This window comes from Diabrotica undecimpunctata, chromosome 1, assembly GCF_040954645.1.
Source record: "Diabrotica undecimpunctata isolate CICGRU chromosome 1, icDiaUnde3, whole genome shotgun sequence".
Taxonomy (NCBI): Eukaryota; Metazoa; Arthropoda; class Insecta; order Coleoptera; family Chrysomelidae; genus Diabrotica; species Diabrotica undecimpunctata.
Window position 1 is genome coordinate 186,539,221 of NC_092803.1, and position 27,896 is coordinate 186,567,116.

Here is a 27,896-nt window from a genome sequence, read left to right on the forward strand (position 1 = left end):
GTTACATATTCTAATTTTAACAGTGCAGAAAAGTGAAGTTCTAACGTGATCTTAACGTAAATAATAGAAAAAACTGGAATTTTCTAAATCATTTTCAAAAGCTAAAAACACAGTCGCATAAGGACAAACATTAACCGGTAGGTAATCTGTAACCAGTTAACTGATACTGTCTCAGATATGACAGAAATTTTCCAATGAATTGTATTTGAACATCGAATACAAACTAGGGTTTGCGTCGGTAAAACAGAAAACGCTTGTAACTAAATAATGCTATTAAAGAAATATTCCTGGTTCTTGATCACGCAACTCCAAACAATTTATATGACTGCAAGCCACAATATACTTTCAGATTATGTACACTTATCCTATGCGTATAATATATTTATTATTTATACTACAATTATATAATAATCCCACTGATTATGTGACTTGGAAATGAGACTAGTAACAAAAAAAGTACTCACATGAGAGGGAATGTAGCGGCAAACACTGCGCAAATTTGTACTGCTTGCATTCAAAGACAATTTTCAAGTGACGAGTGGTCGCCTGATGTTTTAAATTGTCTTTGGGCGGAGTAGTCCAGTCGTCAGAGAGTTAAAAATCATACGAACAAACTGAATATTGCCGAGAATATTAATTTTGGGGTCCCAAAAAAGATTCAAAAAAGTTTACTTATTAAAGTGATTAATATTCTCGGCAATATTCAGCTTGTTCGTATGATTTTTAGTGGTTGAGTAGTATTTTCGTCTCTTGGCGACTGGAGTAGAGGAAGACATGTTGGATAACAAATACCTAAGTACGCGAAGACGTATGGATTTCTGGAATTGCTCGGTGAGCAAAAAAAATGCGACAATCTGCCGCATACCCGCTCGCCAGTAGGGTAAAGTTAAATATTATTTTATATGGGATTAGACCAAAATTAATAATTGTAATGAGACTTGTAACAAATCTCCTACGTGTATGCAACCCGTATTGCATACAATCCCCTTTTCTAAGTCAAAATGGATAATCATTTTTTAAGATCTTGTTAACAGGCTTTTCTTACTGAACTGTATTTTCGTTGGAATAAGTATTTTGGGCTATATTATATGATTTTGGGAAGATTTGATGATTCGTTTTTTGATAGTTTGTGGTTTAAGCGATAATTTAAATACAATGTGTTTATTTTTTTTTTGAGAGGTCACGATGCTTATCATAATTTGACATTTTGTAGAAGATAAAAGATAACTATCCTTGGTAAACGTAAAAGGTAGTAAAGGTCAGCTTTTCCCATCACTTATGTTTAAATTTGTCTTATTAAGATTTTACAATGTATAAATATAAATAAAAAATATAAACTAAACTTTCTTCCTTTTCTCAAATTTTCAATTTAGTTCTGCATTGGTTCCTTTTATTCCGTGCTATGAAGATTTAATTTCTTCCAAGAATTTGTTGAACACTTCTTGTGAATTTTGTTCAAAATGTTTTTCTACTAGTTCTTCTGTGACGTCGGCCAGATTGGGTGGATCCCATTTGGGAGTGTCATTTTTATCTTGTAGGACAATTCGTGTACCTATAAAAAAAAATTAGTTAGAAACCAGAGAGTACATTATGATGATATCGTAATGCTGTTAAAACCGTGAAAGCATATCTCGGAGTAGACGTGGCCTCAGATCATAACCCACTTATCGCCAGTATTACACTCACAGTTATAAACAGAAGACGTCAAAAAATCCTCAACGTAAATGCCTCTAATACTAACTGCATAATATATAAACTGTAGCAAACTTAACATGGACACTAATAATATTGACGAGTCCTGGGATCAACCAAAACATTATACTGGAACCGTGCAAAGAAATTTTCCTTAAGAAGAAAAAAGAGAAGGGGAATGATAAGATACTCAATATGATGAAACAACGGAAACAATATGCAAACAGATAAAAATGTTTCAAAACCTCGTGGACCTCGTAAATACGCATGCCCGAAAAAACAAATGGACCCTAAAAACATTTACCATTTTAATAGGAAATTAGGCGACAGGGTAGGATTTCCACGTGATAATGATGTCGAATATTTCCAATAAACATGACATATTATGTTTCTCTAATCTTAAATATTCCAGTTAGTCATCGCATTTTTATTTTATCTCATATTGAAAGATGAAATAAAAATTTACGTCTTCCCGTCTTCATTGCCGATAAGAATTGCTGTGTAAAAATTTAACCAAATATGTTTATACGAGACGAAAACCTCGAATTCCTTGGGAAATATATTCCCATGAGATTGCATAATCACTTTGATAAAATACCGCAGAATAATGTTCAAGAGGTCGCCCATACAAAAAGTGGTCCTAATTTATTAAACATTTTTGTATAAATTAATTTTAAGGTTGTGATAAGGGCAAACAACTAAAAACAATGTTTTTAAATTAAATAAGCCCAAACTAAAGTATCAAAAACTGATAGAACAAGGTTTGGTGAATTCAAAAATAATTGTGTGATTTTGAGCCATCGATCATTATTTTTCGTTTTTTTTTTTTTCAATTTTAAATTGTTTATAAGTAGAAAACGATCAACTTTAGAGAAAAATTACAATTACCCCTTTTTATTCAGAATGATCCAAAAAATGATAAAATATTAAAACCGATTGTTCAAAAAATAATAATAATAAAAATATTAAATCTATTTCACTAACGCAAAAACTAGTTCATCTCTGTTTCGCGACGATAACGCACTAAAGAGAACTGCATGTTTTTAGCAATGCCTGATTTCATTGTTTCGTTCGTAGATCGACGTCAATAAATGATTACGTCAGGTCCACGACATTATGAATTATCTCTATAGTTGGAGATCAGGAAGATGATAAAGCAGGCAAAACAAAAATACCTTTAAGATAGATTGAGGACCTCCTAAAAAATCTACACAAGAAAGTGAAAAAAATAGCAGGACTATTAGGATTACTATAACACAGATGGATGACAATGCTGGGCAGAATACATCGACGAACTGTTCGATGATGACAGAGAGGGTCTGGAATATATAGAACAGAAATAGGCCCAGATATTACAAAATGAGCAAAAGAAGTCCAGATATTACATGCATTGACAACAATAAAGAGTGGGAAAAGCCCTGGACCAGACATATTTCTTACCGAAAGACTAAAAATTATAGATGAGACGCACATTGATATTTTAGTGACCAAATGAACTTTGAACCAAATTTACAGTTCAGGCTTAGATTAGGGTTTTGGTTAGACAGAATATTTAAACACAGATGACAAAAATATTTACAAAGGATAATGTTGAAAATCAGGTTGAAGTAGTTAAAGCACATATTTGAAATTTGACTTTATTGGTATGTAAGGAAACCAAGCACTAAACCTACCAATTTTCCGCAGCAAGATGAATCGCTTCCCAAATCGCTGATTTGGGAAAGTGTCAGGAAAGTTTGTGAACAAAATTCGTGGTGATAAAATGAACATTTTATTTTGTGCACAAGAAAAATGCATTTCCAAAGGGCATAGAAAATTAAAAATTTGCAACTAAGAAAATATCTCACTCACAGTCATTACTAGTGGGTTTTCAAAGTCACTGAATACAAATATAACATCTGGTGACACGGGTGGACCTCATCTACTGGAGTTTTATGATGTTTTCATTCGGAATTTGTCGAAAGTCATTACTTGGGGGTTTTCGAGGTCATTGAATACAAATATTAGACACCGATGATTGTCCAGCTATCTTGTGCCTAGGGTGAACCTCCCCTACTGAAATTTTATGATATTATCATTCTAAATCAGTCGTCATTACTCGCGGGTTTTTGAGGTTGCTGAACACGAATATTAGGAAGGCGATGGTCCCCAAGTTATCTAGTGCCCAGCGTGGATTTCGTCTTCTAAAGTTTTGCAATATTTTTACTAAGTAAAAAAGATGATTAACAAATAATCGTATCATTTAAATTTATTTCTTCCTCGTCTTCTTATGTATCAGTTACTTGAGTTTCTTTATAGTTCCTCGTCTTCGTGCAATTGCACACAGCACAATTTTTACGTGTCCAATTACAAACCAAGCCATTCTTCCTACATCCACATTTTTATATAAAAAACAGTGATTATCGTAATAATTTTAGACCGGGCGAGAAGAAAAAAAAACGCACTTTAACTATAAAACTTACAGGATACCAGTGTGCCATTACGTGAGAGAATAAGTATAAAAGCACATGTAAAAGTAAAAGGGGGGAGTTGCTACAGGGAGGATTATAATATGTATCACCTGACACTATATCAGTGGTACCAACTGGTTAAAAGCGCCAAATTTAAAAAATAATGTTGTAAGAAATCATTTGAAGTTTTATATAAAGTGGTATGGGTTATACTGAGATCATTTATCAACGAAATATTCGTGATCAGCGACCTCGAAAACCCCCAAGTAATGGCTGTCGACTGATTTAGAATGACATTAACGTGAAACTCAATGAGACGAGGTCACCCTCAGCACCAGATATCTCGGAGACAATCGTCGTCGTAATATTCATGTTCAGCAATCCCAAAAATCCCCGAGTAATCACTTTCAACTGATTTCGAATGAAAATAACATAAAACTCTAGGAGATGAGGTCCACCCTAGGTACCAGGTAGCACGAGGACCATCGTCGTTATTCGTATTCAGCGAACTCTAAACCCCTGAGTAAAAAAATTGAACTCATTCCATTTTACCACCATTAATTTTGTTTACAAACTTTCCTGACACTTTCTCCAATCGAATGCAAAAAGTTGCACAGCGATTGATCTTGCTGCTGAAAATTGGTAGGTTTATTATTTTGTTTCCTCGTCTATGTCTTTTTATATGTACACGGGAGCTGGCTTTCTTTTAAATATTTAATTTGACTAGTACGTACTTCCGTACTAGCCGAATTCCACATGTCTTTTGGATTAAGGAGAATGCCCTTGTGAGGATGATTCTTAGGCGAATGTTAAGATAAAAGCAACTACATTCAACAACTAAGGAGAAGAGTAGTAAGTTGGTAATTTAACAGATTATAATATTCTTTGCCTTAATCGAAAAAAAAAATCCTTCGAAGAAGAACCAATTTATTGATAACATGTACCTACCTTCATATGTATCCTTAAATTTGTAAAAGTTCACAGTTAAATTATACTCCATGTTTAAACATTCCAACCAACTCATACTTTTACCCTTCTGCAATTGTTTTAATATCACTTTTAAGCTGCTTGGGGAGTATTTTTCCATTATATTAAGGGTATCTCTAGCCCATGGCGATCCATCATCCCTTAATTTAGCAAAAATACTTTCTACAGTTGGTTCCGAGAAGCACTTATTTATCTTGTCCATAACAGGTTGTAAAGTTAACTCTGGAATATCTTTTTGGCAGAATTTGTCAAGCACTGCGTTAATGCTTCTATCACAGGAACAATGTAAAAGCTCCTCTTCAAGCGCAGGCAAGTCGCTTTGGTTGCAATAATGAGTAGCAAACCTTGCCCTCAATACGTCTGATCCGGTGATTGTACTGCCCGTTAAAGCTAGGTAATATCCTAGTTGTCCAATAGTACGGTTGAAGAAGTAACTGGCAGAAGCATTGGGAAGAAACCCTACCTTTACCTCCGGCATTGCAAATTTTGTTTTGTCCGTAGCTATATGGAATCTAGAACTAACTGAATATCCAGCACCAGCACCCATTGTTATTCCATTCATGAGAGTAATGATAGGTATTTTATAGTTTTTAAGAAGATGCAGATTAGTATTGAGATAGAAACCCATGTCGTTAACATACACCCAATCTTTTGTTAAAGCTGCCTTTTTAAGAAGCACTAAGTCTCCACCAGAACTAAACGCTCGATCTCCAGCACCTTTAATAACGATTAGTGATTTTTTGTTTTGTAAGTCCATGAGTGTTTGGTATACATTCCGCTGTAGATCCACATTCATCGAGTTTAATACTTTGGGTCTATTTAATATAATTACGGCATTTTTTCCCACTTCTCTGGTCAATACTGATTGAGTAGAACATTTTCGTGATGTATTCAGTGTATGTCTTAGAATTATTCGTACAAATAGGTAACTGGGCGACTAAAATAAAAAATTAAAATAATTAAATGAATGATATATATGATAAATATCATTGAATTTTTTATTGTTTAATATTTGAAAACTTGCAGGACTCAATGTATATACCCAATGTAAAAAAACGCAACGGAGAAAATTTTGGTCAAATTCAAAGTATTTAAGATTTTTTATTTTTAGCCACATTTTGACGATTTTTTTAGTATGCTGTGTAAAAAATTATAGATTTTAATTTAGTATAGTAAGTTTGTTAATAAAATTTTGCATTTGACCTATTATAAGGGGTTAATCAAAAGGTGTTTTTTTGTCCTAACTTTGAAACATCCTGTGGAATAATTCCGTTAGCGGATTTTCGCAAAAACCTTGTTTTTCGGTTGCAACGATATCTTCTAAGTAATATGTTTTTTGGTTTATGTAAAAATATGGATTGGTTCATTTTTAGGAACGAAATGACTTTGCCACCCACAATTTACTTGTCCTATTATTACCATTCTTTTGTATTAATTTGTAATACGACGATGGGGGATTTGGTGACTGATATCGAAGGAATGTCATATGGATATCTCAGAAGTGCTGTATTTAAATAATGATTAAAAGCAACGACATGATCTTGGTTTTAATGAACAATGATAAAAATAACAAAACATAAAAAAAAACAACTTAAATGTAACTTAACCTAAGTACGCAAATAACAAAGAAAAACTACTAAAAAAGAATTTAATACTTTGTATTGCCTCCCCTAGCCTTATTAACTGCCTGTACACATCGGCTCATGCTGTCTATGAGGTTGGGAATATCATCTTGCTGGATGTTTTGCCATTCCTCTTCTAGAGCCAAGCAAAGTTCGTTAATTGAGGCTGGTGCTACTTCGCTGCCTCTAATATTTCTACCAAGCATGTCCCAAACGTACTCTTTTGGGTTCAGATCTGGCGAATACGCTAGCCAGTTCATTTTATTAATACCAACTTCCTCTAAATATAGCTTGACACACATTGCAGAGTGGGGTCGCGCGAACTATTGCATTAATAGAAAATCATCGCCGATACATTGAGAAAAGGGTACTACGTGATTTGCTGAAACTTTCTCAATATACAGGTGTGCAGTTAACTAACCCTCAATAAATACCAATTCAGTGTGCGCCTCTTGGGATATTCTTGCCCATACCATCACCGAACCCCCTCGAAGGCTAACGCGGGAACTGAAAGCGCACTCCGCAAATCTCTCTCCAATTCGACGCCATACTTGTTCTCTCCCATCTGATGAGTGAAGACAGTATCTCGACTCATCTGTAAAAAGAACATTATTCCATTGTCCTAAATTCCAATGTAAATGTTCCCTGGAAAATTGTAGTCTAGCCACTCTGTGCCGTGGAAGTAATTCGGGCCCAGTTGCTGGTCTGCAACTTTGCAAACCAAATTCATGTTATTTTCGACGAACTGTAAATACATTTACATTATTGCCTCGAACCTCTTGAAGCTGATTTCTTGTTTGTACCGCTGTTAAATGACGATCCCGCAAAGCGTTGACTCGTATAAAACGATCATCTAAAGCGGTAGTTTTGCGCTTTCTGCCACTTCCCGCTTTACGCTTGTTTGTTCCAGTTCGTATAAAACGTTCTACTACCCGTTGGATGGTAGAGCGATGAGTGTGTAGTACTCTAGCCACATATTCATAATTTCGCCCATCTTCAACCAGAGCAACGGCTTTCGCACAATCTTCGACACTAAGAACCATGATCAATCATAGGTAAACAAAATGTAAGTGTCAATATGACATAATGATAAAAGTCACCAAAGCCACCTCGTCGTATTACAAAATAACTCCAAAATAATCATAATTAAACAAGTCCTAAATTGTGGGTGGCAAATTCATTTGGCTCTAAAAAATGAACCAAGGCATATTTTGATATGAAACAAAGAACACAATGCTTAGAACACATGGTTGCAAGCGAAAAAGTAAGGTTTTACGAAAATTCGCAAACGGAATTATTCCACAGGATGTTTCAAAGTTGGGATAATAAAACCACGTTTTAATTAACCCTGTACAATAAGTCCAATATAAAATTTTTTTAAAAAACTGACTATACCAAATTAAAATTTATAAATTTATACACAGTGTGCTAAAAAAATGATCAAAAAGGGCTAAAAATAAAAAAAATTAAATACTTTGAATTTGACCAAAATTTTCTTCGTTGTTTTTTTTGCATCTGAGTATAATTATCAGTAATTAGCTTGAAAACTAATAAGACTTGATGAACAAAATAACGGAAATAAGTAGAACATATGGACGGAATATAAACACCAGCAAAACCAAACTAATGACCATCAGCAAGGAAAACATAGCTGGAGTGAATCTGTATGTGAACCAAATGAGAATTAAACGTGTCTCACAGTAAAACTACTTGGAAACTATAGTCAATGAGTCGTGAGACAATACCCAAGAGATTAAATGTCGCATCGGAAAGGCAAAAAGTGCATTCTTGACTATGAGCTCTGTGTTCAAGAGCCATGACCTCACCCTAGAAACAAAAATAAGGCTCCTTAAATGTTACGTGTACCCAGTGCTTCTGTACGGAGTAGAAACGTGGAAATTGAAGGCGAAAACTCTATCAAAACTTCAGGCTTTTGAGCTATGGTTATACAGAAGGATCCTGAAGATACCATGGACACACAAAGTTACCAATGAAGAAGTACTGCGGAGGATTAACACAACCGCGGATATGGTCAATATCGTGAAGAACCGTAAGCGGCAGTACTTGGGACATATAATGAGAAATCAAGGCAGATACAAGCTACTCCAATGCATTTTGCAAGGTAAAATTGAAGGAACAAAAGGCCACAGGACGAAGAAGAATATCCTGGCTTGAGAGCATGGTATAGAAAGACCTCAACACAGCTATTTCGTATAGTAATCACCAAAGTCATCATAGCTAGAATGATCGCCAACGTTCGGAACGGACAGGCACCCTAAGAAGAAGAAGCTTGGAGACATTTTTTTTTATTTTAATTTCAGTAATTTTTTTTATTATTGACATGATATATGATTGAAGTTTTTATAGTTTAATATTTTAAAACAGGCAGGTTTCTATGCACATATTTATCCTTAATTAGCTTTGAAATAATAAGGCGGACAATAAGACGGATTATTTTTCATTATTGTTGTTTACTGCAAATTTGAATTTATTAGTTTTGGTAAATATTATGCATGCAAAAAGGCATTCAAAATTTTGTTCACATTGTAAAATTTGGACTGGTGTAAAGCTAACAAATGAAATTTTCTCTTGTAATTGATTTATGTGTATTCTCGGTGCTATAAAAATATAATAAATTCTACCGAGCTCAAGTAGAGATACTCGATACGCCACTGCTCTAGACTTCAAAAGGTGATTAAATATTCAAGTTCTAGTAGGTCGCAACGGTTAGTGGAGACAAAATCAATTTATTACTTTATTAGCCAAAACAAATTGTTTGACGGCGGTAAATAAACATAAATTTAAATGTTCTTAAAATTTTATCAGTAACAATATATTATGAAACAGTATTGAAAACATAACCTAAAATTATTCGCATTATAACAAAAAATATTAATTATTCAGATCTACTTACACTTAACGACATTATTTATTTGGTTTCCTTGCACTAACTAAACTCGTTATCTTGTAACAGTTATAATAGTATGTATATTAAAATAAAAAATCTTTGAATGGAAGCAACAAAAACAAAAAGTGCCTGCTTATCTCTGACCTCGTACCTCGTAGAAAGCAGTAGCGTAACCATGAAATTAAATGGAACTATTCAAATCATGAATGTGTTGCTTGTGTGAGTCCATTTCAAAAGGTAAAAGAAATAATAAATTAGATTAGAAGTTAGATTAGATTAGAAATAATAATAAAATTGATTGTGAGTAAGTCTAATTTATTATTTCTTTTACCTTTTTAACCCTAGAATACTAACCTTATTTTTACCTTCACTTATACTAACCATCGTAAAATTTACTACGCTGAGAAAAAAAATGTGGTCACTGAAAAAGTATTTTATTTAACGTAATTTTACAAATTATTTTGAACAAAGAGATGTTTCTAAAACCTGAAAATCACAAAAAAATATAAATTCTAAATTTTAGAACTACACTGCTGACAACAAAGGGCGCGATGTTCACCACAAAATGGACGTCGGCAGTGTTCGCAATGATGAGTTGTCATTCGACGTTTTTTAGACGGACAAAATTGACACATGGCACGTTTTGACACAGTAGGGCATATTCGTTCTTGCTGCGGCTCCAGATTTAAAATATTTTCAATAAGTAACTTTACCGAGCGGTTCAAAGTTGGCCAATTTACACGATGCTGTAGCCAAGGTTTAGTCAGTTGTTCAGACAAAATGGCCATAAATTTTTTTCTGGTGATGGTTTTTTTCTGCTGTCGTTGTTGGTTATGATTATAAATTATTCAAGAGTTTATGCAAGCTATATTTAACATGCCATAGAACAGGCAAAGAGGCCATCTTCGTGTTTTTCTGGAAATATTCATGTTTCCGCACATTTGGTCAAATGTGTCTACTCCGTACTTGGTTGCATTATAAAATTTAATGATATCTGGCTTTCCTGTTCGATTACATTCTACTGGACCATTGTGGATTGTCGACAGAAGAAGCACAGACTTATTTACTTTTGTCTTATAGGATACCATTGTTTTTTCACCATCAAAGCAAAATAAGGAATGACCAATTTCACGATTTTTGAGATTTATCATCTCGGGAGGTATTTCTCTTTTATTTTGCCGTAGGGTACCAACAATAGTTAAATCGTAAGGAGGTTTTAAGAGCTCCGTTGCTAGTGGTACTGACGTAAACCAATTATCCATGGTTATGTTACGCTTACTTCCGTATACACCCTAAGTTAATTGTTTTACATAATATTCTCCTAGAGGCTGTCCATTGGTTTTAGTTCCCTTTCCTAAATACAATTCTGCATCGAACATATATTTGGTACCTACGTCACACAGCATTACTATTTTCAGTCCATATTTGGCTGGCTTGTTTGGGATATACATCCGGAAAGGACATCTTCCCCTAAAAGCCAGTAGCTGCTCATCGATTGTTAGGTATGATCCGGGCTTATAGGACGTTTTGCAGTTCTGTATAAGATCATCCCATATTTCACGAATGGCTGCTAATAGGTCTGTTTCCTTTCTGTGTGGTCTAGATATTTTATCATCAAAACGTAAACATTCTACAAGAAATTCAAATCTTTCCCGGCCCATAGTTGCTTTATATATCGCACCAGAAATTTTGTCATCAAACATTTGTCTTGTCGCTAAATGATTGTCTTTTTGGGCAGCAGCAAAAATAAGTAGTCCTAGGAGTGCATGCAATTCGTCAATATTCACTTTCGAGTTTGTAAGTTTTTCGACTTTATATTTTTGTGCCCTAACAGAAATTTCGGCATTGCATTTGTATATTCTAGAATTAGTGGGGCCTTGAACAAAATGTACGAAATTACGTTTTGGAGTTTTAGTTGCGGCCTTTGGTTGAGAGGACCATCTGTGTCCATTTTTACCTTTTAGACTCGACGGCAACCGAATTTGCTTCTCTTTAGCTGCAATTTCTGGAGATTTTTCTTTTTTTGGTAGAGTTTGCTGAGCAGGACATTTATTTTCCTTGTTGATTTTAGAGCCATTACTTTCTTTTCTTGGAAACACTGAAGTAAACTGTTTTTCCAACTCATTACTCTTTTTAGAACTTCTTTTTCTTTTCTTACTAGTGGATGGCAAGTCATGGTCGGAATCTGAGTCGTTTTCGCTTGATGGTTCGAAGTCTGATTCAGATGGACTGAATGCTTCTAAAACGACATCTTCTGTTTCAGATCCACTTTCCGATTTATCAGAATTGTTATCTGATTCATCTGGCCAAATTTCTTCCAGGCACAATTGCAACTCAGCTTCCAACTCCCGCTGCGTGAGGGGCCTGTGCATGTCTCTCTGTTTCATATTCATATTTCACACTAAAAAAAAAATAAAAACTGATAATAAAAAAATAACTGATAATAAAAAAATAAAAACTGACAATAAAAAAAATAAAAACTGACAATATCGTTGTTTTTGGCAATTATAACGTTACCACTTACCTTCGTAATATTTACGAAGCTGTGCTCATTTGCAGGTACTTCACTAATAGTGTAGGCGTCACTGTACTTGTAAAACGTTTCGATATACACTAATGTGTAAGAATAGATGAGCGGGCGAGAGATACTGGTGTACCCCTTCCACAATATCCTACAACAATGACATTGGCGTCGTAAAAATTACGATGGTTAGTATTCTAGGGTTAAATAGAACTAGTTTTAATGTTTAATGAAAGCAACCAACATTAGTTTAATTCAGCGTCGGCTCGTGCGTATATAAGTGGGAATGTCAATTTTAAACTACTTAAAAAGAACTTTAGGGAATTTTGTCGATCAGTTCAGTCCTTTTGGGATGCAAACATACGTGTAATAGGAATGTTTACTATTTCTGAGAAACTGTTTAAAAACAGCGAGTAAGTAGCTATTATTGTCACGTAACTGCTGTGATGTCGCATATTATTGTTACATTCTAGATGGTAAGGGAGGACACTGCTTTCGCCGCAGTTCCGGGACAATAGTAGATTCTGATTGTGGTTCAAAACCAAATCAACATAGGTAATCACATTTTTAATTCCATCGAGTACATCCAAATTAACCATCCAACCTCATCAACCAGCGCAATAAAATTGTCGCCTTAAATTCGTTTTAATAATTGTAATATTCAAAATGTAAATTATTATCAATATAATACATCATACAAATATAAATGATTAATTCAATTTCTGTTGCAAAATATATAATGTATTTGAATACCTTTCTTTATTGTTGTGAATGATCGTAGAAAAAATCATGTATACGACTGACATTTAACTGCCATTATAGACCGTCGGGTTGCTGACGAAGCTCAACCACGATTTTTTCACGTATGCCTTTGAGAGTAGTGAAAGATGAAATCAAGGAGAGTGAAATAGGGTAGAGTGATTCAAGAGTGCGTTGTCAATATGAGTGTGCATTCGTCGATATTTGTATAGTAGAAACCCTCAATTCAGAAGAGTGATTTCATAGTTTAAACGCCGAATATCCTCAAATTTAAATGTACACAGCGGCCCTCGAAAACTGCCTGTTTTCTCGATTGCAATTTGCGTTTCCTCATAAGAAATTACAGAATATATAAAGTAGTATATTTATTTGCGCTTCTCTATAGTAGACTTGACCAGAAGTTGTCGTACAGTGTAGCCAAATCTTGTTTACAAGTAGTAATTATGGTCATACAAAACCTGTATTCTTCCACGCAGCGATTATTACCGTCATAAAAATACCAAAAAACATGATTTTTTCAATAGTAAAAATTAAGTACAAAATTGTAATAAAATAAATTTTATTTATATGTTCCGTTTCGTTACGTATTTAAATTTATAAAATAAAAATCGATATTTTAAAACATTATTTTTCAATCGTTTGGCAATGTTGGAATTAGCGAGGGAACTTGGTTTTACAATTCGGATATAGACATGCAGTAAAACTAGTTTTTATTATTTTTTGCCGAAGAAATGAACGAAGAAAACATTGGTGTTTCTATGGGTAAATAGTGCATGTGTTTTTGTGAGTATATTTTATGTGATAAGTTTGTAAACTTATTGTTGTCAATACTGTTTTATCAATACTGTATTTGTAGTATTGATAAAACGTGTTATTGATAATAAGAGTGTTATAGTTTGTCGTTTTATAGTAAATAAAAGAAAATAATATAAGAATATATAAATATATAATAATAAACAAATAAAATAAATATAACTATAATTTATATATTTGAAAACTGTCTTTGGATATAGAGATTGAAACTTCAGTAAAAACCCGATAAATATATTGTGGCCTATTTTGAACAATAATATTTAAACAATATAATATAATTAACGTTGAAATAAAAGTGAGTAACCGCCACTGGATTTTCATACGTCTTTCTCCACTTCTACGCCTTCAAACGATGACTCACTCTCCCAAATAGTGAAATTAGAGTTTAGTGTATCGTCGACAAGAGCTACGATTTAGTTCGTACCGATTAAGCGAAGTATCTGTATGTGTCTTGAGTATATTAGGCGAATAAACACCGATAATAACGTTATTCATCATCATCATCATCATCACTGGCTCGAGAACCCTTTTTGGGTTTTGGCCTGTTCCAGGATTCTTCTCCATTCTGATCTGTTTCGTGCTTTTTTTCTCCAGTTTTAACAAATAACGTTATTAGGTAACTTTAATTAATTTTATCTATTTTCTTTTGGATATTGTACACAACTAAAGTTTGTAAGAGAGGCGCTAATATTGGCTCCACAGAATATCGTGGACTGAAAAAGTAAGTAATATAGAGGTATTACAAAGAATAAAGAAAGAATGTGAAGTCATAAAAACTGTTAAAATTAGAAAGATTCAATATCTGGGTCATATAATAAGGGGCGAGAAGTACGTATTACTTAGGTTAATTATGCAAGGGAAGAGAAACCCAGGACGACGCAAAATATCCTGGCTAAGAAATTTGAGAGAGTGGTTCGGGTGCAGCTCATTAAAGTTATTCAGAAGCGTGGCCAATAAAATTAAAATAGCGATGATGATTTCCAACCTCCGATAGGAGAAGGAACCTGAAGAAGATAAAGTATTGTAAAAAAGCTTTGTTCTTTTCTTCACATTTTGTAGCTAATAAATTGATTGAATAGCCTAAACATGATATGAAATTCTAAATATAAAACCAGTAGCAAAAAGCTAAAATTATTTCTTTCAAATTCAACAAATCAAAAGTTCAAATTTCAAACAAAATAAAAATTCGGGAAAGAAATAAAAATGTTACCTTATAATTACTCTGCAATTGGTTTATTCAGTATTAATTGTCACTTCTTGTAGTTCGTTACGTATATTAAACAAAATAAAAATTCGGGAAAAAAATAAAAATTTTACCTTATAATTACTCTGCAATTGGTTTATTCAATATTAATTGTCACTTGTAGTTCGTTACGTGTAGTGTTGCTCAAAATCGGTCTTGGTCTTGCAGTCTTGATGACCAAGACCGCCTAATTTTAGCAAGACCAAGACCAAGACTGACCGTGCAAGATTTACGCAAGAACAAGACTAAGCCTGCGAGACTCTTGCGTCTTGCGGTTAGGAATGAGTATCGTTTTGGGGAGAATAGTAGTTCGGGTATATGCTTAAAGACTACAAGACCCAAAAAATATGTAACAAAAATTTGGAAAATTGGACTTTACAAGCAATACCATTAACATACATACCGAATCAAAATATTCATTAAAAAAACACATTTGACACGTGCTCAGAGGTCACAATTACAATGTAAAAATAAAATATTTTGTACATTCTTTTCCAGCAGACGACTTCTTCGCTCAGAAATTAATTTTCCATATTTTGAGAATAGCCGCCCTCTAATCATAACAATAATATTTTTGCATTGCGACGCCGACAGTAAAATCTTATCGATATTTTTTTAAATATGTCACCCTAGCTAATAAAAAATATAATTGTTGCGGACATCCGCTTAATAATTCAATTTTCTTCCCATTATAATTTAATCACGAGGAATCTAAATAAACAAATCTTATCGGCCTAAGAATATAAATTGTTTCTGCCGAGTGTGCGATGAGATCATTCGGTTAAACAAAATTTGCTGAAAGAGCGTGGCTAATATTCAAAAGTACCGAGACAAATTAATAACAGATAATGTTAGTAATGAAGTATTTAGAATAACGAAGTAACGATATATAATTATAATTCTCGGTTTTTTATTAGATACTTAGGGTATTGGATAGTAACGAACACAAAGTAACTAGTAGTATAGTAGTTACTTTTTCGACATCACTTAACTTTATTCCCAATTGAGCTTTTCATTGAGTCTAATGTAATAATTGTTTTTCATCTAATCCTTGTTGTTCCCGGAGTGACAAGTTTACAATTTGACATGAGGGACAAAGATTCAAATAGTTCTAGTCCGAGTAGTGAGCGTTAGAGTTATAGATCTAAAAGACCTAAAAGCAAATTTGATGAGTTTTTCGAAATAATTCATGCATCCCAAATTGCTTTGTGTAAATTGTGCCTACATAAAAAGGTTACAATGAGAATGAGATGAATCATCTAATATCTTTTTACAAAAAGGAATTACAAATATTTCTTCCCGAAAAACCAAAATTCGGTGGAGATATCACAAGCTTTTTAATAACCTCTAGAAAAGTGGACATGTAAAAAATATAGTTATTACCTTATTACCAATTACATATATTATGTACCTACTACTTTATTTTGGTAAATTAATATATTTATTAAGTAGGATCTCCTTAATTTAAAATAACTTCTTTTGATTACCATTGCTTTTTTAACTATTCCTTATTTTTTCAAATTAGTTTTTTACATAAAAGTAGAGATAAGATTGGTAAAAACATTTATTTTGCTTTAATAAGTGGATTATAGTTTGTTATCTTATGACCTAAAAAATCTGTGCCCTTGATACATATATGTGGATTTTTTGCCCATCATGTCCATTAATCCCTTTCTAGGCAGATAATGTTCTTTAAAATACAGGCATGCTTATGTCATTAATTTGTTTTTTTTTTGTTTTAACCATGTTTTAGCACATGTAAGCTTAGTAAATGCAAACATTTATTAAGAAACAGATTGACTTCCGTAGGGCCTGGTAGATAGCTGAGTTAGTTAGAGCATAGGCACGGATCGCTTAGATCGTCGCTTCAAACCCCACCCGGTCTCAGTTGTTTAGACATTTATTAATTTGGTTAGTCTTTATTATGGCTATGTTAATTCAAGCTTAAAATGTACTTACTCTGTTACGTTGTTCTAAGATCTAAAGTAACGTTTAATAAATAGCAATAGGCTAATTAATGGGTAACTGCAAGACTTGCAAGACTCTTGCTGCAAGACCAAGACCAAGACCAAGACCGGGAGTGCAATACCAAGACCAAGACCAGGTGTATTGGCGCAAGACCAAGACCAAGACTGTCTAAGTCTCGTCTTGTTCTTGCATTTGGACAACACTAGTTACGTGTATTGAATCATTAATGTAGTTTTAATAATTTGGACCGTAATAAATATTTTTTAGTTCGATTTAAAACAAAATTTCTTCTACCATCCAAAAAAGATTAACTCAAACTAACAAACATTCATTCAATTGTTGCAAGGTACGTATTTAAATTCTTTCTCGCGTAATTTAAATTCTGTAAATTTTCGAACCAAAGTATTATATATTTTTCAAATTAGTATTTTAAAGGCTTTTAAACGAGGTGTCACATGATGTATTTTACTATTTAAAAAAAAATTAACTTATTACTGTCACCTGCAGAAGGATCGCGTAAAGTTCGAAACATTGATGCTATAATATACTAAGATTATTTTAAAAATCAACTCGTCCGAGCGTTTTGCTTACGTGCTAAAAATAAACAACTTAATACTACTTATCTATTAAATTGCTCTACCTACTTAGATACTGCTCTAATCAGAGTTATCAATTTAATCTGTACTCAAATCGGATACAACTGAGATCATATTTATTATTTCTAAGAACTTAAGTAGATACAACTCAAATATTCTTTTAAGTCCTTTCGTCAACTTTTTTTAACAAAGTTCTTTGTAAATCTTCAACCACTGGGCTAAAATATCTGTCGATAATTTCTTCAGTCACTTCAGATAATTTAGGTGGATTCCATCTTGGTTTGTCATGTTTGTCTTCTAGGGAAACTCTAATACCTAAAAAAGACTACTTAATAGAAAAATAATATAACTCTGTATAGTAAGATATTGTCTAGATATACTAAATCACATCTTATAAAATAAATAAACAGTATAGAAAATGCTGATTGCACAAAATACCGATTTTACAGGTTTTAAAAGGAATTTTGGAAGACGTAGGAAATGCATTCAATAGAATTGATGCAAAAAACTAAAAGAGGCATCGCAGTGTGAACAATTAAATAAAGAAAAGGCAAAGAATAAGGACACGACGATGAAAACGAAAGGGGTAAATGTAAATACAAAAGATAATGATAGAGACGAGCAAACAAATGCAGCAAAATGATAATAGAAATAATGAAAGAAAACTGAAGTGAAGGAAATGAGAGGTGAACAACATATGTTTAAAGAAAAAATAAAATATCTACAGGTTAAAATTAATAAGCTAAAACAAATGTCAAAAATATAATGAAAAAATTAGAAAAAAGTAAGAAAATGAATAACGTTGTTGTTTATGGCCGCAAAATAGATAGTAAATACTCCACATCTCTTAAAGATGAAATGGATATGTTTTTTAAAAAGCACCTAGATCTAGCAGTGAGTATGAATAATGTCCAAAAATTGGGAGAGAAAACATGTTTAGTTGAATTACCAACTGAACAAGAAAAAGAAAATGTTATGCAGGCGAAGTCAAATCTAAATAATTTAAAAGAAGATACAGTTCATATAAATGATGAGTTAACAAGAAAAGAAATACAAAAATCTATCAGACAAGCGGCAAAGAAAAAGTGGTAATGCAGTTAAAAGTGCGTACAGAAAGCTAATAAAAACTGAAATTGAATGGCGATGGGATAATGACAAAGAGATCTTGGTAAAAGCAAAAGGAAAAAAGTAGAAGCGGAAAGAGAGGAGGATGTTTTTCTGACTACGGACCCGGCAATGATTATGGATATAAGAAGAGCACTAGAAAATAAAAGAAAAAAGAACAAAAATGAAGTAAAGCTAATTAATATGGCCACTTGAAATCTTAGAGGTATATATGAAGCGGGAGCAATAAAAATTTTTAATTAGAACTAAATAGATATATAATAGATATTACTGCTGTACAAGAAACTCATCTAGTGGGAAATGGGACAACACACATAGAAAACTATACTTTATTTTAAAGTGGAAACCAAAGTAGGAGATTTGGATTTTTCGTTAACAACACACCAAAAGATGAAATAACTGCATTTATAGCAAAATCCGATCGACTATGAGACATACGACAAAGAAGACATAATAGATATATGTACATTGTAAATATTCACGCACCCACAGAGGAAAAGGGAGAAGAAACGAAAGATGCTTTCTACGAGGAAATAGAAACAGTTTTGGAGAATTTTAGGAGATGCAAATACAAAGGTGGGAAGAGGAGAAATGTACAAGAAAATCACAGGGGACGAAATTAAGCATGAAAAAAGCAATGATAACAAACAAAGGTTAATCTCACTAGTCATAGTAAGGAAAATGATGATAATGAGTACTCATTTCAAGCGAAAGGATGTATATGGGCACATGGATATAAATACCTTTCACCTGGGAAACGAACCAAATTGATCGTATGGTAATTTAGGATAAATTTTTAGAACTTATAACTAACGTTCAGAAAAAATAATTCCAGTATTGCAAACATTGCCACAGAGTGGAAACCCCAAGGAGGAAGAAAAAGAGGTCGCCCAGTACAAACTTGAAGAAGATCCATCATGGACGGGATAAGAAGTCAAGGAAAGTCTTGAAATGAGGTGAAGGCCTTAGCGCAAAATAGAACCCGATGGCGCGTTTTCACTGAAGCTCTATGCTCCACTTAGGAGTTCAATAACCCTCTCTCTCTTAACAACTTACAGAGGAGCTAAATATAACAAACAGTAAAAGGAAAAAGAAGAAAAAATGGTTGGACACAGAATGTGAAAAAGAAATAGAGTTATAGCGAGTATATAGACAAAAAATGATAATGATAAAGAAAGATATAATGTGCAAAGAAAATTAGTAAAGAAAATTTGCCGAGGGAACAAAAGAGAGCTTTTAAAGAGTTAACTTCAAAATATGGAAGAAAAATACCAAAGGAATGATATAAAATATGTTTACAAAGAGGTTTAAGAAATAAGCAGAGGTTAAAATTCAAAAACCACATAAATACAAAGAGGGTAATCTGATAGGAAATGAACAACAACAATTAAAGAGATGGAAACAATATTTCGAAGAACACCTGAATGGTGAAATAGAGGAGGAAAACGACAATGAATGGAATAAATATTGCAAGACCAACTAAGGATGAGGTTGAGGAAACTTTAACTGTGATGACAAACAATAAAAGCCCTGGAGAAAACGGGATAGCAGCAGAAAACTTAAAATATGGAGAAGACTACATGAGAGAAAAATCTACAAACTTTTATATTATATCTGGGAAGAGGAAATAATACCTAAAGAGTAATGCGAGTCTATAATATACCCAATACATAAGAAGAGACACCTGTCAAGTTCTGATAACTATAAAGAAACCATACTAAAAAGAAAAATAGAAGTGTACTCAGAAAATATATTCGGCGACTATCAAGCTGGTTTTGAAAATATCGATCAACTAGTGACCATGTATTTATGCTGAAACAAGTTCTCTCTGAAACATATAAATACGACATACCGACCCACTTTCCCTTTGTGGATTTTAAGGGTGCTTATAATGTAGGTAGAACAAAACTGACGAAGACACTACAGGAGTTCGAAATCCCATCTAAGATAATCAGACTGGTACATATGACGCTTCAGAGTACTACAAGCGCAGTTAAGATTAATGGAAAGAAGAACCAATACTTTAGAGTTCAGAAAGGTGTAAGGATCCTCTATCCACCATGCCGTTTAATTTGGCCCTTAACAAAATAATAAGAGACAATATTTAATAAGGGTCACCAGTGTCTAGCCTATGCTGATGATGTTGTACTTTTGGCTAGGAGTAGAAAAGAATTAAAAAAAAATAGCTGAGAATCTTCTAGAGGCCACAGGAAATATGGGATTATAGATAAATATAAATTAAACAAAATACATGGAGCTGAAGAATAAACAAAAGGAAAGCAGAAAGCTACATATGCAAATTGCATTAGGGAGAGAAATTCTGAAAATTGAAGAGGTGGAGGATTACATGTATCTGGGAGTTCTTATGGCAAATAAATGCGAAGAAGAAAGGGAAAGAAAGAAGAAATAGATCTACACATAGTAAAAGGAAACAGGTGTGCAGGCAGTTTGCAAAGAATAATAAAATCAAAGGCTGTATAAAATTATCCTGCGACCTACTCTAACGTATGGGTGCGAGACATGAGTGTTAACAAAGGAACTACAATAGAAAATTGAAATATAGGAACGAAGACTATTAAAAAGAATTTTTGGAGGAAAGTTGACCGAAACACCGGAAGATATGAGGAAAAGAGGTAGACCGAGGAGAAGATGGAAGGAAGCAGTTGCGGAAGATCTACAAGAAAAGAAGATAGAAAATTGGAGGAAAGAAGCTAGAGACAGAAGGAAATGGAAGGGAATTACTAAGCTGTGGGCCTGAAACAGTCTGCTACAAGTTTTTATATATATGTATGGAAAACCCACACACCAACAAATATCCAAATTACAAAACAAAACATATATATTAAAAAAAGAATCAATAAATCATTATATGATATAGCAAAAAATATTTTTTCTAACGAAAGTTCTTTTTAAAGCAGAAAAATGTAACGTTATAAGATCATATTGACAAATTTTTATATATGATGATTCTATATACTGGCATTGATCCTATTGTATTAATATATATGTGCTTCCTTTTTTCCTTAGGCGATTGTAGTAATAATTATTGCTCTATAATGTAATTTTTTTGGTATTTAATCACAAAATGGTCGTGTCGATACCGTACTGATCATTTCCCAAGTTAATTTTACCAAAACCATTGAGACATAACTAATACACTCACCCTCGTAAACATCAGGATACTTATAACAGTTTAAAGAAATATTGCACTCCATCTCAAGACAGCTTTTCAAATCCAAGCTTTGTCCTTTCAATAACTGTCTAAGAATAACTTTAAGGGCCACTGGCGAATGTCCATTTAAAATATTCAGAGTTTCGTTAGCCCAAGGCGACCCGTCAGATTTTAGTTTTAAAAGGATATCTTCGATAGTTACTTCAGAAAAACAGTTGGTAATTCTTTCCATAATAGGATTTAAGGTAAACTCTGGAAAGCTTTTTTCACAAATATTTTCGAATATGTCTTGAATATGATCCTTGTTTGTACAGTTTAAAAGTGTATTTTGTAACTTCTCCAAATTGCTATTTTTGCAGTAATGTGTAGCAAAACCTGCTCGCACTATGTCAGAACCTTGCAGTGTTTTTCCCGTCAAGCCTAAATAATATCCTAATTTTCCTGCACATCTGTTAAAGAAATAGGTCGCACCTGAATTGGGATGAAATGCTAATTTTACTTCTGGCATTCCAAAAACACTGTTTTCTGTTGCTACTCTATACTTCGCAAAAATAATATATGATACCAGAACCACCCAAAGTTAAACCATTCATTAAACCGACTATAGGAATCCGGTATTTGGAAATTAGGTAGTTAGTCGCGTTAATAGTTGTAACGAGATCTTTTAAGTAGTTTGTATTGTTCTTAGATTGGTGCCGTAATATTAACACATCGCCTCCGGTACTAAATGCTGTGTTACCAGCACCTCTTATTAAAACTAGTGTTTTTTCCTTTTCCCATTTTCGTATTACTCTGTCAATTTCATATTGCATGGGAAGTGTAAGGGCGTTGAAAGATTTGGGTCTATTTAGAATAGCTATAGCATTATTTCCTACTTCTTTACTAATTATTGGAGGTTCTTTAGAGAAATTTCTATAGGAGACTGTTTGGGTTTCCTTTTTTAAAAGCTGGATCAATTTTATAGGACTTCTCTGAAACAAGAAACATTTTAAATAAAACATACGGTATATTTAATACAGATATTATACAAACGCATCCATGATGATATACAAATTAACTTTGAAAAATTAAAGGCAAATATCGAGCACAATTTTAATAATCAAATCTTGCCCAAGTACTTTCGCTTTCTACAGCATCATCAGAGGCATTTCGTCAAATTTGGGCTATCCAGCAAGTGCAGAATGTAATAAACATGAAATTAAACCTAAATTGTACATAACACTACACCAAAACAAGGACAAACAGTTTAAAATTATTTAAAAAATATTCTACGCTACATTCTTATCGGCAACAGGATAGAGAAATTCTCTATAAGAAGCCATATATACACACTCAAGGCTCAATCTACCACCACTTACATCAATGCGTAGCACACGCGGACGATTTTGCCCTAATAACAAGAAAATAAACAGAATTAAGAGAAATGTTTAAAAGACTCGAGAGAACAGCCCAGGAGTATGGCCTGAAACTAAATAAGGAGATCACAAAGGATATGAAGATGAGAGGAAATAATGAATATTTAGGACAGTTTTGAAAATCTGCACAAACAAGGAATATAACTTAAGATAGTTGGACAGTTCGATTATTTGGGAGGAACGTTAACAAATAAAAATGAAGAGAGTCAAGTAATCGAAAAAACAATGGTTCAAGGTAGTAAAAGTACTGAAACTCTAAATACGATACTGAGATTAAAGAAAATATCCCGAGGAGCAAAAAGAAGAATATATACAAAGGATATCCGACCGACGGTGCTTTATGCTAGCGAGACCTGGATCTTAAGCAAAACAATAGAACTGAAGCTAGATTGATAGGAAAAGAAACATACTCAGAAGAATATATGTAGGTATAAAAGATGAGCATAGCTGCAGAAGAAAAACAAATAATAAAATAATGCAAATATATAGACAACAAAAAATTTCAAACATTGTAAAAATTCAAAGACTAAGATGGCCCGGACACCTAGCTATATTGCAGGAAGGAAGAGTCCTTAAAATATTAATAAATACTGAAGCTGACACAAAAAGGAAAAGAAAAGAGAACGACCACGAAGAAAATGGATGGAGTCGATAAAAGAAGATTTGGGATTGTTAGGAGTACAAAACTGGAGAAACCTAGCAAAAGATCGAAAGAAATGAAAGAAAACCATTAAACCTTGTGCTTCTAGGGCCTGTTTGTGGCCTGATTATATATATATATATATATATATATATATATATATATATATATATATATATATATATATATATATATTTATATATATATATATATATATATATTTATATATATATATATATATATATATATATATATATATATATATATATATATATAAACTAAAAAACTCGTCAAATATCTAGATGTCCTGTAGACGATTATATTTTGCTTATTTTTTGGCGTATTTAGAGAGAGAAAATGAATATATTATAATAAAAATACTACAAGGGGTTGGGTTCTGCATCGATATCTATAATGTTGTACTCAATGTGGGCTCCGAATATTTTTAACATTAACAAAGTTTAATGTAAGTTATAAATTGTGAATCTTAGTGATATATTGAAATAAACTGTAGTTAAGTTAAATTAGCAGTAAAGTCAGCAAATTGCAATTATTTGTTATTGTTGCCAATAAACAAATCCAGTTTTACCAGCAAATAACCGCTTTTAGTAAAGACCGATATACCTGTTTTAGCATTTGTACAGGGTCGGACTTACTTTCCACAAACGTTTATCCAAATGAATTCAAACATGGAATCACATAACAGTTCTACAATACAAGACCATCAAAATCACATAAACACATCACAGTCATACTCTTCGGCAGCGTCGAGAGTGCAATTTCCATTAAAGTCCCAAGCAATTATCTTTAGTGCCTTAGAAAACACCAAACTTCAAGACTACCTTCTCCCACTATCTTCTCTTCTAGATTATCTAATAATCGCATATGTATGTATTTATCCAATAAACAAATAGTGGACGATTTTATGAATAATCATGGTCAAATAGAAATACAAGGTGAAATTGTCAGAGCAAGAAGGTTAGTTACACCAGCGGAACGACTTGTGCTCTCCGGCGTATGTCCTTCAATACCGCACGACTTGCTAATCAAGGATTTACAAAAAATGGGCATAGTTCCTGTCTCCCCATGACCTTCCTCAAAATAAGTGCTTCTATGTCTGAGTACAATCACATCCTTAGTTTTCGAGACAAATCTATATCAGTCCTCATAATCTAACACTACCAGAGTCATTTACTCTTGTTTTTGACAACAAGACATATATAATATTCATTTCTCAAGACAGTTTAGTTTGCTTTAGATGCAAGAAGCCAGGACACATCGCTTCACAGTGCTCCGAACCACTAGCTCAACTAAACCCCAACCAAAACAATGAAGCATCGGTATCCAGCGCAACAAATATATCCTTGCAAGCATCCAATGACACAAACCCTTCTCAGTGTGAACAAATGTCTATTTCTAATATCCCGGAGATACCGAACAAAGTAGATGCATCAAATAAGGACAGTCACATAATTAATCAACCAAAAAGAAACTTTGATGAAATTATTTCACCTGAAGCAGATCTATCTTCAAAAGAATGTAACGTTTTTCCACCACCTAAAGTCCAAGCAAAATCTAAAAAAGCTAAAATTAGTTCAGCAACCACTTCTGAATGCTCATTTTCTCTCTTACTTGACCCTGCTAAAAACTTCATAGAAAATCACCCTCTACCTTTCCTTCTAAACGTTGATCAACTTAATATGCTCCTAATTAATATTACGGGGTCAACAGATCCTATAACCACAATTCAAGAATATACCACAGACCTACCCATAGCTTTGTCCCATATGCTCAGTCAAGTTTATCCCCATTTAAAGGAAAGATCCATAAAACGTAAATTCACGTCCATAAGGAAAAAAATCCAATTATCTTAACAGTGAGGCATCGGAAGCGTAAAGTGACACATCTCAGTTAAGCCAACATTAAATTCAAGTTAAGTATATATAATAAACATGAAACTACTCCTATTATTTTTAAAGTTAAACTAAATTCAATCCTAGATCAACAACACAACGAGTGGATTAAAATGTATGCAGATGCATCCAAAGGTGAACTTGGCGTTAGAGTGGCAGTGATAACCTCAAATGACACTTTTCAATTTAAACTTTCTCTAAATTCCAGCATCTATACTGCAGATTTATTTGGTTTGTTCAAAGCCATCAAGCAAGTAAATATTAAAATCATCCCTTGTTGTCTAGTCCTTTCTGACTCTGTCAGCGCAGTCAAAGCTTATGCAAAATGTATACCCTAAACACCCCATTAAGAAAATTATCAGGGCCAAATTAATGAAAGCTCAAGAAAATTTTAGAAGAGTCCACTTCCTATGGATACCATCTCATATAGGCATAGAAGGGAATGAAGAAGCAGATACTAGTGCGCGTAACGCTATTACCAGTGACGCATCAGAAACAGAGTGTCGGAGTATCGCAAGCGATCTAAAAGTTTATTTCAAAAATAAGGTGTTAAGTGCGTGGAATCGGGAGTGGAATGACTCTAGTTCGAAACTCAGAACCATCAAAAGTGATATTTTTTCATGGAAGTCCACAGCCAGAAGTAGAAGATGCCAAGCTATTATTACACGTCTACGACTTGGATACTGTAGGTATACTCATGCCTATCTCTTCTCAAATAGTGAACCTCCAAAATGCGAAACATGCAATACAGTAGACAGTATAAAGCACTTCTTGATAGACAGTCCTAAATATGTAAATCAAAGACAGTCTTACAATTTGCCAAATAACCTGAAAGCACTCCTCAACAAAAGTTTAGTTCCGAACAATTTATTAGGTTACTTAAAATGTATAAATATGTTACACAAAATTTAACTTAATTAATTGTTACAAATGTTCAATTGTTCACAAATTGTAATTAACTATTACAATGATTGATTGTTACAAATGTTAAATTTAATATTATTACAAATGTTACAGGAATGTCGCTAATAACCTTTGGGTGGATGCGAATTTGTTTCTTTAAATAAAAAAAATACTACAAATTAACTTTAAGTACAAAAAATAACATTATTGGATAAAGTGTGACATAAAAATAGGACTACCAGAATGATGACAATCATTATTATTTTTGTTAACGAAGTTTATTAACGTCAAACAGTTTTTACTTTCTTTAAAAACTCAGCTTATTGTCTTATAATAAAACGTTAACTTACTTTCAACATTGCAAGCTGCTGCTTAGACGCTATCAACAAACAAAATACATTATAGATTGTTAAATTATGTAGTTATTTTAAAAACGGTAATTTAAGACATTTTAATAACGGAATATATAAGTAAGTAGTTTACGCAGTTAAATATAGTTAACACAAACGATAATAAATAAGTTACTTATACCTACAGAGTGGCTTAACGGAAACTAAATATAACTGTTATAAGATAATAACACCAAATATAGCACCAAATTTTTTAAATGGCATTAAGGAGTAATGTTCTCTAAAGTATCTTCAGTTATCTGTACTAAATATAATAATCTTAAAATATTTTAATTTTAAAATTTTGCTTAATGGTTTTTAAACAAATACATTTTAAAATTTAAATTATTTTAATTATCATTTTAACAACATTTAGTGTTGCCATTTAAGTATGAACACACATTTTTTTTCTCGAGGTACAAAAGTTTTCTTTCCGCTTGACCATTGATCTAACCCTGGCAAAATAGGTATGTCATATCAACTACATATTCGATTTTAAAAAAATAGTCCAGACTGTAGGGACAAAAATGAAATATTTTAAGCATTCATTGGTGAATTTTTGAAACCAGCACAGCGTTATGCAGGGCAATGCCTGGACTGGAGTAACCTCCAAGTGCGCCTAAGTCCAAACTGTTGATTATAAATTTTTTATAGCACTTTTAACCCTATAACGCTGAGCGTGACGTTTTCGTAACGTTTGATAAACACTGGTCTTATGCACACAATAACCCATGTAGGACGGCTACGCCGACGGGATCGGTATCGTTACATTTCAGTGAA

The 27,896-nt window shown here is 33.1% G+C and overlaps 3 protein-coding genes across 3 annotated transcripts; all 3 read right to left on the bottom strand.

Annotated features, from left to right (window-relative positions):
• Nucleotides 1–1,276: 1,276 nt before the first annotated feature.
• On the bottom strand, nt 1,277–9,850 carry LOC140432714 (3-hydroxyisobutyryl-CoA hydrolase, mitochondrial-like). Its single transcript, XM_072520781.1, has 3 exons — nt 9,666–9,850; nt 5,091–6,066; nt 1,277–1,552 (listed from the first exon to the last, which is right to left on the bottom strand). Exons 1-3 carry the CDS (start codon nt 9,675–9,677, stop codon nt 1,401–1,403), a joined length of 1,140 nt encoding a protein of 379 aa, XP_072376882.1. The 5' UTR covers nt 9,678–9,850; the 3' UTR covers nt 1,277–1,400.
• Nucleotides 9,851–10,077: 227 nt separating this feature from the next.
• LOC140441742 (uncharacterized) lies at nt 10,078–12,379 on the bottom strand. Its single transcript, XM_072532643.1, has 2 exons — nt 12,184–12,379; nt 10,078–12,060 (listed from the first exon to the last, which is right to left on the bottom strand). Exon 2 carries the CDS (start codon nt 12,050–12,052, stop codon nt 10,952–10,954), a length of 1,101 nt encoding a protein of 366 aa, XP_072388744.1. The 5' UTR covers nt 12,053–12,060; nt 12,184–12,379; the 3' UTR covers nt 10,078–10,951.
• Nucleotides 12,380–17,174: 4,795 nt separating this feature from the next.
• LOC140441751 (3-hydroxyisobutyryl-CoA hydrolase, mitochondrial-like) lies at nt 17,175–27,199 on the bottom strand. Its single transcript, XM_072532654.1, has 3 exons — nt 27,078–27,199; nt 21,848–22,827; nt 17,175–17,874 (listed from the first exon to the last, which is right to left on the bottom strand). Exons 2-3 carry the CDS (start codon nt 22,362–22,364, stop codon nt 17,720–17,722), a joined length of 672 nt encoding a protein of 223 aa, XP_072388755.1. The 5' UTR covers nt 22,365–22,827; nt 27,078–27,199; the 3' UTR covers nt 17,175–17,719.
• Between the last annotated feature and the right edge of the window lie 697 nt (nt 27,200–27,896).